At 36.5% G+C, this 16,087-nt stretch overlaps 2 protein-coding genes across 2 annotated transcripts; both read right to left on the bottom strand.

Annotated features, from left to right (window-relative positions):
* Positions 1 to 5,009: 5,009 nt before the first annotated feature.
* Positions 5,010 to 5,808, bottom strand: LOC133736130 (uncharacterized). Its single transcript, XM_062163569.1, has 3 exons — positions 5,717 to 5,808; positions 5,533 to 5,631; positions 5,010 to 5,447 (listed from the first exon to the last, which is right to left on the bottom strand). Exons 1-3 carry the CDS (start codon positions 5,735 to 5,737, stop codon positions 5,103 to 5,105), a joined length of 465 nt encoding a protein of 154 aa, XP_062019553.1. The 5' UTR covers positions 5,738 to 5,808; the 3' UTR covers positions 5,010 to 5,102.
* A 157-nt stretch (positions 5,809 to 5,965) lies between these two features.
* LOC133737611 (uncharacterized) lies at positions 5,966 to 7,346 on the bottom strand. The gene is made up of 6 exons (XM_062165136.1): positions 7,209 to 7,346; positions 7,040 to 7,114; positions 6,820 to 6,933; positions 6,551 to 6,595; positions 6,229 to 6,467; positions 5,966 to 6,139 (listed from the first exon to the last, which is right to left on the bottom strand). Exons 1-6 carry the CDS (start codon positions 7,249 to 7,251, stop codon positions 5,966 to 5,968), a joined length of 690 nt encoding a protein of 229 aa, XP_062021120.1. The 5' UTR covers positions 7,252 to 7,346.
* Positions 7,347 to 16,087: the final 8,741 nt, after the last annotated feature.

The following is a 16,087-nucleotide window of genomic DNA, read 5'->3' as shown; positions in this document are numbered from 1 at the left end:
AATTAGACTCTGGAATTGGCTTTGCTCCCACGGGTCTAGAGTTATAGTTCTTCACAAGTATGTTGTCGTGCTTTTCAGCTACGTTCATGACTCCAATAAACTCATGAAATCTTGTGATGCGTCCGGCATTGACATCAATCCGATAGTTCTTGGCTATCATCAATGCAAAGACGGGGAAGGTAGAGAGAGTCTTCTAGATCAACATTGTATCAGTGATTTTCTGCCCACAGAATTGCATCAAAGACTTGATACGAAGTGCTTCCGAATTGTAGTCAAGTACAGACTTGAAATCACAGAAGCAGAGGCTATGCCATCTCACTTCTAAATCAGGAAGCAGGGAGTCACGAACGTTGCCAAACCGCTGCTCAAGTTCTACCCATAGCTTTCTAGGGTCTTTCTCATTGAGGTACTCATTCTGGAGCGCATCGTTCATGTGCCTTGTCAAGAGAATTATGGCTTTAGCTTCATTGGCCTCTCTCGTAGCTCTGTTCGCTTCAAAAGCGGCAGCTTGTTGAGGAGTAAGCACGTTCTAACTTGGCTCTCAGATCGTATCTAGGATCCGTCAGCCTTAAGATGCTGGCGCACATCACGGACCCACTTGTGGTATCCTGCGCCGGTTGTCTCTAGTGGAGCGAAGCTCAACTTATTCAGATTACTCATCCTGAAAAACAACAAAAGATTAGAGTTAGTTTCAGAGCGAAAATGCTACCACGAAAACAATAAAAATTTCTGAGCGTAGTCGCTTCCAAAAAATTAGGGATTTCCGAGCGTAGTCGCTTTCCAAGAAATTCGATTCCAAGAGGGGTTGGATTAGATTGAAACAATGATGTTTGTGGTCGATCGTTTCTTCTGAACAAATTCTAAGTTTGGTGGACTCTACAAGCTTCAAGCTTGGAGTGAGCACGAACCCCCACAGTTCGGCTTAATTAGATCTCCCCTATGATGAAGAAAGGGGGGTAGAAGAAGGGAGTTTGCAAGTCTCCGAGAAAAAGAAAAGAAATTGAATAAAAACTCAAAAAAGGGGAACTTTAAGTAAAAAATACCTTGAAATAGATCGCCGGAAAATTTGACAGGAAAAAATCACCGGAGGTGGCCGGAAAAGTCGCCGGAGCTGAGCTGACGTGGCGCGACGAAGCTGACGTGGCGGGGCTGACGTGTCGGTGGGCTGCGTCAGTGGGCCTATGACGTCAGTGGGTCGAGTCTTCTCTCTTGGGCCGGTCTGCTTCCCCTTTTTTTTTTCTTTTCTTCTGATGTGGGCCGCATCAGCCTTCTTCTTCCCTAGGCCGCATCTTCTTTCTTCTCCTCTGGGTCGCGCCTTCCTCTTCTTCTCTGGGCCGCGCCTTTTTTTTTTTTTTTCTTTTCTGGGAATGAAACCAACTGTTCAATACGTGCAGTAGTTCCGCCAGCCGGTTCAAGAACTTTCAGGCCGGTTTTGGCTGTAATTTTACCGGTTCCGGGTTTCTGGGTTTAGGGAGCTTGTGATGGAAAAAATTCAAGGTAGATTGCAGACTGGAATGGTGTGAACCGGTCAGGGGATTATCTTTCTCTTCTTGAGGTCGGTTCGGGGATTTTCCGGCGGGTTCTGGGGTTGGCGCCGCCGGTTCTGGACTCCTGGGATTGAGGGCTTCAATATATGCGGCGGAGGTTGCTAGGGTTTGTAGGGTTTCAGGGTTAGGGTTTCGTGCTGATAACGTGTTCTAGGGAAATGATAATTGAGAGAGAATTGTTGTGTTCTCATTGATAATAGGGGTCTTTTTATATAGAGGATTATAATGCATAGAATTTTAATTGTACAAGGAAATGTAATTCAATATGGATACCTCTAAGATTCTCTGAGGTTATCTCTAATTAAAACTCTATTACCACTAGGTCAAGTAATCTAGAGTTTGGGCCAGACACATATTCTGGATCTACTTGAATATTTATTTATTATTATTATTATTATTTCCGATTGAGGTCTTTGTTTATGCTTGACTTGGTACTAAGACGGTTGATGTGAGTACTTGGGAGTTGGGAATGATGTATATATGTTTCTATCGGGAATATTAAATAAAGAAATCCATCAGATATTTTGGGTGGGATTTGGGAAGAAGAAAACATTCGAGAGAGAAAGACTCAAAAGTCAGAAAGCGCGCGTACGGATTTTCAATAGATAGATTCTTGAGTGATCACTGTAGAGGCCAAGTTATTTGTTAGTTTCTTGCTCCTCTTTACTTCCTCTTAGAGTAGTGCAATAATTTAAAGTGAGTCCAGGTTCGTGATTAGGCTTTCCTAGATCAGAAATCCAGCACTAGTAATACTTTTTTCTTATTTTTTTGGCTTGTTGAGAAAGCTTGAACAGATGGAATCAAATGATGTAATCATTAAGAATGAATGATGACAGAGTCCTGGATTTTATTAGCTTAATTACTTTACCATTTATAAAGCCACAGATATTTTGAAATGTTGTAACCAAAAAAAATAAAAAATAAAAAAAATTACTCTCAATGTTCTTGGCAGTGAAGATGGTCAATATCAACAACGCGTGCAATTAAGTGATTAACAATTAGCATGACCCTGCTGGATGACAATATGTTTCTAACGAAGCATTATCGCTTTGCTTTTCTTTGATTATGATTTATATACCTAACGCTTTTTTCTATGTAGCAGACTAGCATCTAAGATAAATTAAGAATTAAGAATGCAATTTTGTGTTCAAATCTTTTTTTTTTTTTTTTTTTTGAGTTTTTGTCCATTTACCCCATTTTAAAGATTTTTTTTCCCACTTACTCCATTAAGTTTTTTTAATTCTCCCTTACCCAAAACACTCTAAGGAAGTCTTTCCTAATATCCCAAAAAAGTTTTTTAAAAAAATAATTTATTTTTGAGACCATTTTACCCTCACCCCTTTGTTATTTAGAGAGAGAGAAAAAAATAGAAGAGAGAGAAACCATAGGAGACTTTGTCGGAGCCCCGTCACCAGTCGTCGGAGCCCGGTCACCGGACTTCGGCCAACTTTCGCTGGAATCCGGTGGCCGAATTCGGGCAAACTTTCCCCGGAATCCGGTCACCGGTCGCCGGATGTCCATAAAGTGGTCGTCGGAGATTTCATAGGTCGCCGAAAAGGTTTATTGCCCCAATAGACGTCTATTGCCCCCCAATAGAGGGGCAATAAATCTCTATTGCCACCCGATAGACGTCTATTGCCTCATAATAGTCTATTGTCCTCCAATGGACGTTTATTGCCCCCAATAGACGTTTCGATCACCAAAATGAGAACTAATCTTCCTAAAATTAGACAGATAAAACTTTGATTAAAGAAAAAAACAAGGAGATTACATTTCTTTCATTATAGGCCTTCTGCCCCCGTTTACAAAAAAAAAAAAAAAAAAAAAAAAAAAAAAAAAAAAACGACCCCGTCCAACAAAACGACACAGTCCGTCCAAACTTGACGCGTGGAGTATCCGGTCTGCATCTCGAACCCAGATCAACTCCGGCCATGAAATAGGAGTATCCGAGGCATATCCTTTGAACTCAGATTGACTCCGGTATATCCGAGGCGACCTCCACCCTCGGCCGGATCCTCATCTTCGCCGAGACCCTCTGATCGTCGCAATTGCAGCCTCCCTCCAATGAGGTCGGAGAATTTGGGCGCTGTGGTGAGCGAGCAGAAGGAGAAGATAGAAGTTGGCGGCGAAGAACAAGAAGAAGCCGTTCCGGCGCCGTCTTTCTGAGCCGAGATATATATATATATAACCTTGCTCAGGTGCGGATATCCGCACCTAAGCAAAAAGGTACGGATTTCCATTTTTTTCCCACTTTTCGATCACACATTCACATCTTAACCATTCAGTTTTTATGTCCTAATGTATAGACACTACAACAGAAATGCTAATTTGCGAGGAACAAATTTGTCGCTGAAAACTGAGATTTCCTCGCTGTAGTGTTTTCGCGAGGAAAATATTTTTGTCACCAGTTCCTCGCGGTAGGGTGGTCAAGAAAAGTTTCCGCAAGAAAAATAGTATTTCCTCGCCAATCCCTTTTCGCGATGAATATATTTTTTTCTCGCCTTTATTCTTTAGCTACAATTTTTTTCCTCGCCTAAACTCATATTTTTTTCTCACTAAAAATTTTTGAAGGCCAGAAAATAGTCGTTAAATATATTTCCCGATAAAATAAATTTCATCGCTAAAGTATTATTTCCTCGCTAATGATATGTAAATAATTTAGAAATTATAAATAATAAAAAAATTGAAAAAATATTCCTCGCCAAAAGTACTCAATGACGAGGAAATTTACATTTGTCGATATAGGTTATATGGTGTATTCCTCGCCAAATGTACTCAATGACGAGGAAATTTACATTTGTCGATATAGGTTATATGGTGTATTCCTCGCCAAATGTACTCAATGACGAGGAACTTTACATTTGTCGATATAGGTTATAAGGTATATAGTGAGGAAATTTACTTTTGTCGTTGTAGGTTGTATTTGCTATAGTGAGGAAATTTACTTTTGTCGTTGTAGGTTGTATAATCTATAGCGAGGAAATTTACTTTTGTCGTTGTAGGTTGTATAGTCTATAGCGAGAAAATTTACTTTTGTCGTTGTAGGTTGTATAGTCTATAGCGAGAAAATTTACTTTCATCGTGGTAGATACTATATTCTATAGCGAGGAAATTTACTTTTTGTCGTTGTAAGTTGTATAACCTATAGCGATGAAATTTACTTTCATCATTGTACATATTATAATCTTTAACGAATAAATTTATTTTTGTCGTCATAAGTTGTGTATTGTATAGCGATGAAATTTATTTTTGTCGTTATACATTCTATAGCCTATAGCGAGAAAATTCTTTTTCGTTACAATTGATTGCTTATTACGAGGAAAATGTTGACAATAAATATGGTTTTGTCACCAATTGTTCTCTACCATATTACATGAAAATATTTAAAACAAATTGAAATAATCAAACCAATAATAAATCTCATAATAATAAAACCAAAGTAACAATCAAAGTGTTTCCTAACATAAAGAGTAACAAAAATAGTCTAAAACCAATAACAAAATCAAGATGATCTAAAAAATTATTTCTCCATGTTTAAGTTCTCTAATAAAGATACTAACTTGATGGATGTTGCCTGGAAAAGTTAGCCATGAACTCCTCAAACTTTTTGGCTTGCTCCTCCAATCTTTGGATCACCTCATTTTGTGCATCAATCTTTTGTTGTTGAGTCCCTACAAGGTGTTGGGTCTCTTGAAGCTGTCCTTGCAACTCTTTGTTCTTTTCAGACATTTCATTTATCGACGAATAAGAGACCCTTGATGGTGGAGGTCTAGGGCCAAAACCACAACCCTTGATGTAGCCTGATTTGACTCCGAGGACTTTTGCACAAATTTCATCATCTGTCATTGTCCGAGTTCCATCAGGTTGAGTTGTCTCAGTTCGCATCTTAATCATTTCATCCTACAATAAAAAATATATACAATTAGATATAATATGCAATTTCTCAATTACAACCTGATCAATTTCTCGTTAACAAGTTACTTACCCACTTTGCTTTTGCTCCCAAGTCCCAACCTTTTTTAGTGCTTTTGTACTCTGTTTCAAAGCGATCAATTGCATCTTGCATCTCTCCAGTCTGTGCTGCCTATTGCATTCAAACATATTCTTTTAACATCTACAAATATATATTGAAGCTATAAATTTATTAACAAAATTTATAAATATCTTACAATTTGCTCTTGGTGAGACATAAATGACTTTGACCCAGCTTTGTGGTGATGTGTCAACTTTGACCTATTTATAGTATTTTTCTCTGAACGAATCTGAAAATTATTATGAAATATCCAACAGTTAGTTGGAATCTGAATAAAAACGAAAACTAAGATAACAAAAAAGTGAACTGTGTTGAAAAATAGTTAAAAAAATAAACAATATTGTACCTGAAACTTTTCACTAGAAAAACGAGCACAGAGAAACTCCTATTCTTCCTGAGTCTTGACATCATCGTGTTTGTTTTCAATTGCTTCCTCGATTGTTGAAAATTTCTCAAAATGTTTCTTCAACTTATAACGAAAATTACAAAATACAGTCTGACATGTTGTAATTACATATCTCTCGACCCAAGGGAGAGACATGTCAATGTCAAACTTGTTCTGCATATATATAATTTCATGTCAAACAAAATATTTAATTAAAGTAATCAATGTAAACTTACATTTTAGAAAAACAAACCATCACTCACCGTTATTCTTTTAACCAACTTATCCACTTTAATTTTTGGAATCTTCTTCCATTTTTCCACATTTAGTGGGGCATGGTTTCGAACTGTGAAACCAATTTCATTGGCCAACATTTCAGAATATGGGCCTGTAGGCCTACCATTTTGTTCGGTCAGAGTGACAGGTATTTTAGCATTCAATTGAGAAAGCACCTTATCTGCATTCACTCCTCTTGTCTTTCCCCGCACCTTTTTTGTTGGACCTTTAACATAATTCTTAATTAATGTACACAAATATATTTAGTTATCAAAATATAACAATATATATATATAATATTGTATATACCTGTAGGAGGGTCTTGATTACTGGTTGACATCACATTATCATTTGCTCTTCAGTTGTAACATTTATCAATAGCTGATCATTAGCAGTTTGATGCTGAAGACGTGAACTAATTCTGACCCCTGTCATTACACATATAATTTAGGTATACCCTTCTAATTTGCAATTCATGAAAACAAAATTACATTCCGCTCTTTTTTCCCTATACTTCTTAGTACATAAATAATTGAAGTGATAAAAATTGAATTCAAGAAGACTGCAATACTACTTACCAGTAGTAGTTCGTTCTGTAGTGGTACCAATAGCAGAATTGAGTCCATCTTCTCCATAATTTTCGCATGATTGATTAGTAGTTTGCACACGAGAGCGTTTACTCATTGCACTACCTGTTATTACACACACATGTTAAATTAATCAATATGAGTCAAATAAATAAGTTAAATCTAAGTTTCTGTAAATATTGTTGTAGCAAAACAAAAATTGAAGAATTACCTGAAGTAGAACGGGATCCATTTGGGCATGGCTGGTCAGTAGTTTGCACACGAGAGCGTTTACTCGGTGCATTACCTGTTGTTATACATACATGTTAAATTAAATTATTAATCAATCAATCAGCTAAATGAATTATAAACTTATAAAAAAAACAAAATACAATACGTACCAGTAGTAGGCTTTTGGATGTTAGACACATTGGAACGGCGCATCTTGTGACTACTATTATAAAAAATGCAAAATCAAGAAATAACAAATTTCTCTGTCAAAAAAGAAAAAAAAAATCTATAACGATAGATAAGAAAGCAGTAGCACTGTATACAATTGCAAAAGGTCTATATGTTTCAGAAAGAAAGGAAAAAGAAAAAGAAAAAAAAAACTAACTGACAGTATAAACAAAAACGTAATGTTAGGCCAAAAACAAAGATGCTAAAACAATCACAGATGTACTGACAGTATAAACAATCACAGTATAATGTTATTCCAATCCAATTTCTCCTCCCGAATTTTCACCAATCAAACAATGAAAAATGAAACTAAGAACAACAACAAAGGAAAATTGAGAAAATATTCACAACCAACAATTAATCATATCTGAGAATGAAGAAACATTTGAACATAATTCAAAATGATCAAATTGAATCGGAAACAAACCTCACAGACGCAATTGACAAGGTAACCAAAGAACAACCCAGAAGAGCAAATAATGAATTGTTGCCACACAGGCCTATCAGAGAGTGAAATCCCAAACAGAAACCTGCAACCCACAGTCTAAGTATTCAGAAGAATTGAATTCAATCGATGGTTGGTTAACAGAGCAAAGAATGCGATGGTTGTTAGGGTGATGATATCTAGTCAAGAAGGGAATATCTGATTGAGACGAAAATATCCGATTTAGGGTTTAGGGTTTAGGGTTGATATTAGTCGAAGAGGAAATATCCGGTTGAGGCAGGAAAATCTGGTCGAGGAGGAAATATTCGGTCGAGACAAGAATATCTCATTGAGGTAGAAATATCCGGTCGAGGCAGGAAAATCTTGTCGAGGAGGAAATATTCTGTCGGGACAAGAATATCTCATTGAGGTAGAAATATTCGGTCGAGGCAGGAAAATCTGGTAGAGGTGGATGGGATTATTACAATAAATTATGAGTGTGGTAAAAAATTTAGCCAATTTCACCATATTTTCGAATCCGATCGAATTGGTCAACCGTCGTCATTTGTATGTCTTCTTGGTTGACCGATGTCTTGACGACCGCGAAACGTGCTTATTTTTTCACATCACGTCTGTAAATATCTCATCGATGGATGTGCGTGTACATAAGATAAAACTTTCAATTTTAATTACAAAGACGTTGGCCTATATCAATTTGCCTCCTAAAGTTGTATGACTTGTATATTGCATTTAAATTGTTGAGGTTCATTATAAAGCAACCCTGAAGTGGAGAATGAATTTAGAGAAACCAACCGCTCGATGGAGAGATTGTAATATTTTATGGTGGTTATAAAAAATCTAGCCAATTTGGTTCTCGTTTCGAATTCGATCAACTAGTTCAAACTTAGTTACTCTTATAAACCTATATTTATATATCATACACTCCAAAGAGCAACCCCTATCAATTCAAAGAAAATGGAAAAACCAACCGTTGGATGAGATTATTACAATAAATTATGAATGTAGTAAAAAATTTAGCGAATTTCACCATATTTTCGAATCCGATCGAATTGGTCAACCGTCGTCATGATATGTAGAATATATATGCACATAATCTATATAGAAGTATGAGATAATGGGAACTTTCACACACATATATAAACACACACACACACACACACACACATATATATGTGTGTATGTGTGTGTTTGTTAATATATATACTTATATAGATATATGTGTGTTTATATATATATATATATATATATATATATATATATATATAGGATTTTTCTCAGGTAAGGATGTCCTTAGTTTTTCTTATGGAACGGATTTACTGTTTTCACCCACTTTCCGATCACATTTTCACATTTTAACCGTTCAGTTTTTAGATCCTAATGTATGGATCACCTCTGCAAAATTTCAGCCAATTTGGTGATCGTTAAGGCGTCCAAAACTGCAATTTACACGAACGAACCGAATCTGTCGAACCGGAACCGTTCGTTTACATTGTTGTAATTTGCAGTTTTGGATGCCTTAATGATCACCAATTTGGCTGAAATTTTGCAGAGGTGATCTATACATTAGGACCTAAAAACTGAACGGTTAAGATATGAAAATTTGATCGGAAAGTGGGTGAAAACCGGAAATCCGTACCTAAGAAAAACTAAGGACGTCCTTAATGTAGCCGGACTATATATATATAACACATACATATATAACAGTTTACGGGCTTTTACGGGCCGGGCCTAGCGGGCTTTTGGCGGACCGGGCCTATGGGCTGGGCTGGGTTTTTGTGGGCTTTTTTATAAAACAATACCCTTTTTTATTACTTTTACTGTTTTTTTTTTTTTTTGTCTTTGTTATTGTAGTCTTTAGAGTGAATAATTTTTTTAAAGTAGTGAATAATCTTATTTTTTTGCCCACCAAAACCTAAAGCGATGAAACAATTAGATCCTCGCTAAATGCATCAAGGGCGAAGAGATCAATCATCGTTGAAATAAGACTTTTAGCGAGGAATTCTTACATTCGTCCCTATTAAATTTGGCGGATCTCTTATATAATTTTGCGCCAAACTAATAACGAGGAAAGTATTATTTTCCTCGATAATGGCTTCTTTTGACAACAAAACAATTCCTCGTAGAACATGGACCATAGTTTTGTCACCATTGAATTTGGTGGGTCTTACACAATTTTGTCACCATTGAATTTGGTGGGTCTTACACAATCCCCCCCCCCCCCCCCCCCAAAACTAATAGTGAGGAAAGTGTTATTTCCTCGCTAATGGATTCTTTTGATGAGAAAATGATTCCCTCGTAGAACATCAATTTTTAGCGAAGAAATCTTAATTTTGTCGCCGTTGAATTTGGCGGGTCTTATACAATTTTGCGCCAAACTAATAACGACAAAATCTTTTTTTCCTCGCTAATTATTTTTTCTTTTACAATGAAATGGTTCTTTGTAGAACACAAACTTTTAACTAGGAATCCATAGTTTTGTCGTCGTTGAATTTGGCTAGCCTGACACAATTTTTTCCCAAACTAATAACGGGGAAAGTATATTTTCCTCGCTAAATGCTTCTTTTGATAAGGAAATAGTTCATCACAAAACATGGACTTTTAGAGAGGAAACCATAGTTTTTTCGCCATTGAATTTGGCGTGTTTTAAATAATTTTCCGCCAAACAAGTAACGACGAAATCGTTATTTCCTCGCTAATTGCTTCTTTTCACGAGAAAATAGTTCATCGTAAAACATGGGCTTTTAGCGAGGAAACCATAATTTTTTCGCCATTGAATTTGGCGGGTTTTAAATAATTTTCCGCCAAACAAGTAACCACGAAATCGTTATTTCCTCGCTAATTGCTTCTTTTCACGAGGAAATAGTTCATCATAAAATACGGGCTTTTAGTGAGGAATCCATAATTTTCTCGGCATTGAATTTGGCGGGTTTTACATAATTTTCCGCCAAACTAATAACGACGAAATCGTTATTTCCTCGTGGAATGTCGTTTTCGCGATGAAAAAATTCCTCACCCTAGTCTCATATTTCCTCGCTAATAACTTGATGATTTAGGAGACCAAACTATGGTCACCTTTAGTGATGAACAAAAATATTCGTCGTAGAAAGTGGTGTATAGTGAGGAAAATATGTTTCTCGCAGAAAACTTAATGACATTTAGTGAGGAATCGAAATCTTCCTCGTAAAAAGTGACATTTACTGAGGAAAATAAATTCCTCGCAAAAAACTTGGTCGCTAAAAAGACTTTTTGTTGTAGTGAGACCACTTTTGCAAATTTTTAGCCAATTTGAGTATCGTTAAGGCATCCAAAACTGCAATTTACACGAACGGACCGAATCTGTCAAACCAGAACCGTTCGTGTTTAGCTAGTTACATTTCGGATGATGAGTCTAGAGCCTCGAACATCGGAAAAACACTTGCTGCAAAAGTCCCGAAAGAAAAAGGAATGGGATTCATTAGTTGGTTAAACAACAAACCATTACTAGGAAGTTATTTGTTTATGATCTCAGGAAGGTCGATACTCAATAGGGTCACTTGACCCCTGTTGCCGTTAGCTTGCTGCGGCCATGAAATTATAATCGCATAAAATTTGAATTATATATGGTTGTTGAACTTAAACTTTACGTAGATTTTCCTTAGTTTTTAGTTTCTACCGCACATATAGATATGTATCTATACATGCCCTCTGTAACTTCCATTAACAGAACCTGTAAGATTCAAAGATTAGCATCTCCTATTACACACTCACAATACTTTTTATTAAATTCTGATAGAAATGAGAACAAGGTTACAGTTTTTTTTCTTCTTTTCTAATTGTGTTTCGTTCAAATTAAGCACATCTGAATGCAGGACTGCAGGTGATCGAATCGGGATCCGTACATATTTTCTCAAATTTCATAGATAATATATAAGGACTCCATACTAAACAAGTATAATACTTTTCAAAAAGATCGAGCTCGACGAGAGCTAGTATTATATACAAATGACTGAGAACTAATGGTATGTCTTGTGGTTATACTGTTATGGCTTTTTGTGAGCTGATGAGATTCTGTATATACATGATCATAGCATAATCCATCAGTTATCAACAGTATATAGTTATATGAGTAAGCTACGTCCGTTGGCTCTGATATTGTGTTTGAAAAGGGGACTTATTTGGACATTAATTCCCCATCTTTTTTAGGTTTTTGTACATGCATGTTTGAACTTTAATTAACCAAAGGCTAAGATTCACCCACAAAATGGACTTGTTTACAAAAGGGGGAACATTTGCATGATTGTTCTCTACTCATCCCTTTTCCTTCAGTTTGTATCAAAAGAAGTAGTTTAGAAAATAAAGGCAGTTTTTTTCTTCATTCCTTTCATGATGATGCATCATTTCTGGTCATGAATTCCTTAGCCTATCTCCAATACTTCACAGATACTACGAAATATCTTTGACTAGCTGTTTCTGATAAATCGATATAAACAGAGGGGAAAAAAGAAAAAAAAAACCACACACAACAACTGAGAGAATAAAGAAAGCAAAAAAAAAAAAAGCATGAATGCTGATTAGTTTGGTAAGTTTGGGATAGAATTTCTGAGGAGAATCAGATTAGGAAGTCGTAGAACGTAGGATGCGAGGAGCAAGGTATCCAGAGCGAAACTTGATCAGTAAAAGTTTTGCACTTGAGAAATAAAGATCACTGGACTGGCATCCTTGTAATGAAACTGTTCCTCATTCCTAGCTTGCCATATTCTCCCACAAATTATCACAATTAACTCAAGCTCTTGCAAAGTAAGAACTGAAATAGCATTGCGAAACAAACTCAAATAAAAGTACATGCGTGGAAAGCATAAGTGTAAAACAAGAAATGATTCTCTATTAGGGAGATTAGATATAATGCATGAATGACAAACAATATGAGAGATGTCCAACCTGAAGGCATTACATAGCTCTTAGAGGAAATTATATAGAGACACTCAAAAAATACTTGATAAATGGCATTAACTCTACAAAATGCTTCTACAAGTTTTCTTTTACACTCTTACATAAGCTCATCAGAAAATGTCATAATTATGGCAATTACAATAAGCATAACTACTAGACTGTTACAATAAATTTTAAAATTTCCTAACTCCCATAATCTATGAAGTCACTAAATCAGTGACATAAGTCTCACATTTATAAGTGAGAGATTTTGAGTTCGACTCACAACAGACTAATTGCTGTATATGAGTTGTTTATTTGATTAAAAAAAAGATTCACTAAGTCTCACCATAACTCTCAACATAATTTTAAATTATCTTTACGGTGCGTTTGGATGAGAAAATTATGAAATCCGTAGGTATTTATAAATGATGGAATCTTTAACTCCATCAATCTAAAATTCCATTAATTGCAATTTCTATTGTTTGATTGTATCTATTTAGGATTTGAAATGTATAATAAATTAAGAAACTTTAAAACAAATAAAAAAATAAAAAAATAAAAAAGCCTTGTTTTGGAAATTAAAATTAAATACTGCAGAGTAATTCGTAAATGACACCTATTTTAGTGGAAATTGAAGTGAAGAATTTAAATAATGAATTCATTCGTTCTTTTTCACAGAAAAATTTAAAATTTCCAATCTGATAATGCCAAACGAGGGAATTAACTTGTAGGAATTATGAAATCCTTACTTTAAATTAAATTGCATTATTTTTTCTCTCATCCAAACACACTCTTTTCAACATGACTTCTATCCCAAAGTATGATGTGATACTTGAAAACAGTGAGCACCCATACCTGCTTGGCTTTCGGACATGACAACAAATTAAGCATGGAGAATGGTTTTGCTATATTTGCACCCTGGCAAATTAAATGGGAGAGGAGAACGAATGTTTTTTTTTTCGATGATTGAGGAGAATAAATGTCTATGATGCAAATTAGAAGCACAAGGGAGAGTTCCATAATCATCTTAATTCGTAATTATCTTTTGATGTTTGGCTTTATGGAAAGGGGGCTCCAGAGATGACAAACACATGCAGCTTCGACTATCCTAATGAGTATGCTATGTACTTTACATGCATGCATGTTTTCATCAAAATCGTAGGGGTCATTGTTTAATGATTATAACCATTTAGCCACTCAGATTACAATGGTCAATCTGAGGTTCTTTTATTGAAATTATGCAGCTGAAGAGTGAAGACGTACAGCGACTCTCGCTTTTGTTCTTGTGGTGTTGCTTATTGTTATTGTTGTATATGAGTTGTTCATATTGGTGTAAGTACACGCGGTGTTCTGAATCCTCCTCTAACAAGCTATAGGACTAAAGGAAATGCATAATGTTATTGTGCACTAAATCACTTCCTAGCTAATAGAACGGAATGTAATTAAGGTTGTTGTGGACAGAAAGTGAACATATTGCATTTCTTTATTCCACCCCAACCCTTCCACCTTTAACCCTAAGGAGATTTAAATTCATAACCTCCACAATAGTAGTTAGGTTGGCTAACCAACATATCACGGCTTATCGGCCAAATTTTTACATTACTGACAAATAGAAAGAAACTATGCATAGGTTGTCAGATTTGTGGAGAACACTACATATGCTCGAATTGCTAGACAAAGCCACAATGGCACTGCAAAAGAGAGAAATTCACGATTAGAAGCTAAAATTAATTTGAACTGGGGGGTCGAGCTAACATTCAAAATTTAACTGTGCTTAGTTACAAATTGTATGAAGACAAAATTTTTGCCATCTGCAAAATTATGTCAAATGTTTCTCTCTCACATTTTCGCCAATTTTATTTGATCTTTTTCTCTTTTGGGTAATATATTATTAGAAGTAACGGATATGAGCTGGTGAAAGGGAATATTATATGATATTGGACTATTGGAGGCCCCTTAAATTATACTCAAGATTACGCTGTAAATTTAATCCGTTAGATTTGGTTGATATCTATTATACGTTGCTCATTTATGTATTCTACTTTTTTATGGAAAAACTATTCCAGCACATCCCAAAGAAGCTAGGGTTCCTGTCGTTCCACAGAACTAGCAGAATGCTCCAACCAGCCGCCACCATCCATCCAGCCGCCGTCGCCACTACTGCCGCCAGAGAGCCGATCCCAATCCGGTACTCAAGAGCATGAAACAATCCAAAACCCGAGCTCGACACCAGGGATGGAGACATCGCTGCAGTGGTCCTTAGACCCAAACCCAAAACAGAATCAGCTCACGGCCGCCGCCACCCACAGCATCGATCTCGCGCCCCTCGGCGTCCACTCTTGATGACCCAGCATGGCCATCAAAGCCACGACAACCCGCAGCTCAAGCCGGTCTCAAAACTACGAAATCCAGGCGCAGAACACCGATTCCACCTTTCCGGCCTCTCAGATGCAACGTCCCTACCCGAAACACCACCTCGATCGATTGACGCCAGTCACTTCATTAGAACATTTTCCCGTCATACTTCACCTCCGGGAACCCCGAGAGACCAAGACTAGCAGATGAAACACCAGAAAAAGAAAGAATAACAGAAGAAAAAATATCAGGATTAAGCCTGCAATTTTATCCATAAAAATGGAGAAGGTGTAAGAGCGGCCTCTACCAGATGCGGCGGCGCTCAGATAATTGTAGGAGATTCAAACTTAAGCCCGTATTGCACGGGTAACTTTATTACAATTTCTTATGTAATCTGGTCCCTTGTTCGAATATCTCTTGCAGAAATCTATGATTATTTTTGTTCCAATATATACTGCATTTGGAGACTTCAGTGAGCTAGGAATTGGTTTAATTGTTCAAAACCTAACTGCATTTGCACCCACCAATCGGTAAACAGCAAGAAACGGAACTAACCAAGCAGACTACTTCAGGAATAACCTAGCAAAAGTAGAGCTTGGCAGTTGCCAGGTGCTTACTGGCTTAAGTGCACAGTATGCAACTATGCATGCATGCAACACCTCCCCACCCCCAAAACGCTCTCAAGTTGTAGTATTTGCGAAAGTCATCCATGTCAGGAAGCTGATGTTTTGCTATAAATAAGTTGCAAGTTTAGCTCAATCTGCGGTTCTATCTTTCTCTATTTCTTCTCATCTAATCTGGATCACAGTATAATTAAGAAACAATTATTAGTGGCACAAACCATGCGATATCTCTCATGTGTTTTTTTGCTTCGTTCTCTCTTCTTGACAATATTTTACCTTATTAAATTCTTAGTGATTGTCAGCAATACCGGTTTATTTATTGAATAAAAACACAGTAGTACAGTACGTATTTTACAGCTGCATAACTAATAATAGACATGAATATTGTAAGAAATATCCTGACCGAGCCTTTATTTATTTATGTGGGATGCACTTCACACTCGATCTTGCAAAACAAAGAACAAAGACACACGTACTGGTAGGAGGA

The sequence above is a fragment of the Rosa rugosa genome, chromosome 3, assembly GCF_958449725.1.
Source record: "Rosa rugosa chromosome 3, drRosRugo1.1, whole genome shotgun sequence".
Classification (NCBI taxonomy): Eukaryota; Viridiplantae; Streptophyta; class Magnoliopsida; order Rosales; family Rosaceae; genus Rosa; species Rosa rugosa.
Note: the sequence above shows the minus strand (reverse complement) of the source record. Positions and strands in the feature narration are given on the sequence as shown.

Coding starts and splice junctions, on each gene's coding strand:
- LOC133736130 (XM_062163569.1), bottom strand. CDS start 5,737: ATGTCTCACCAAGAGCAAATT. Junction 5,632..5,716: donor TGTCTCACCAAGAGCAAATT/GTAAGATATTTA, acceptor TGAATGCAATAG/GCAGCACAGACTGGAGAGAT. Junction 5,448..5,532: donor TGGGAGCAAAAGCAAAGTGG/GTAAGTAACTTG, acceptor TTTTTATTGTAG/GATGAAATGATTAAGATGCG.
- LOC133737611 (XM_062165136.1), bottom strand. CDS start 7,251: ATGCGCCGTTCCAATGTGTCTAACATCCAAAAGCCTACTACTG. Junction 6,468..6,550: donor TAATCAAGACCCTCCTACAG/GTATATACAATA, acceptor ATTATGTTAAAG/GTCCAACAAAAAAGGTGCGG. Junction 6,140..6,228: donor AGTTGGTTAAAAGAATAACG/GTGAGTGATGGT, acceptor ATATATATGCAG/AACAAGTTTGACATTGACAT.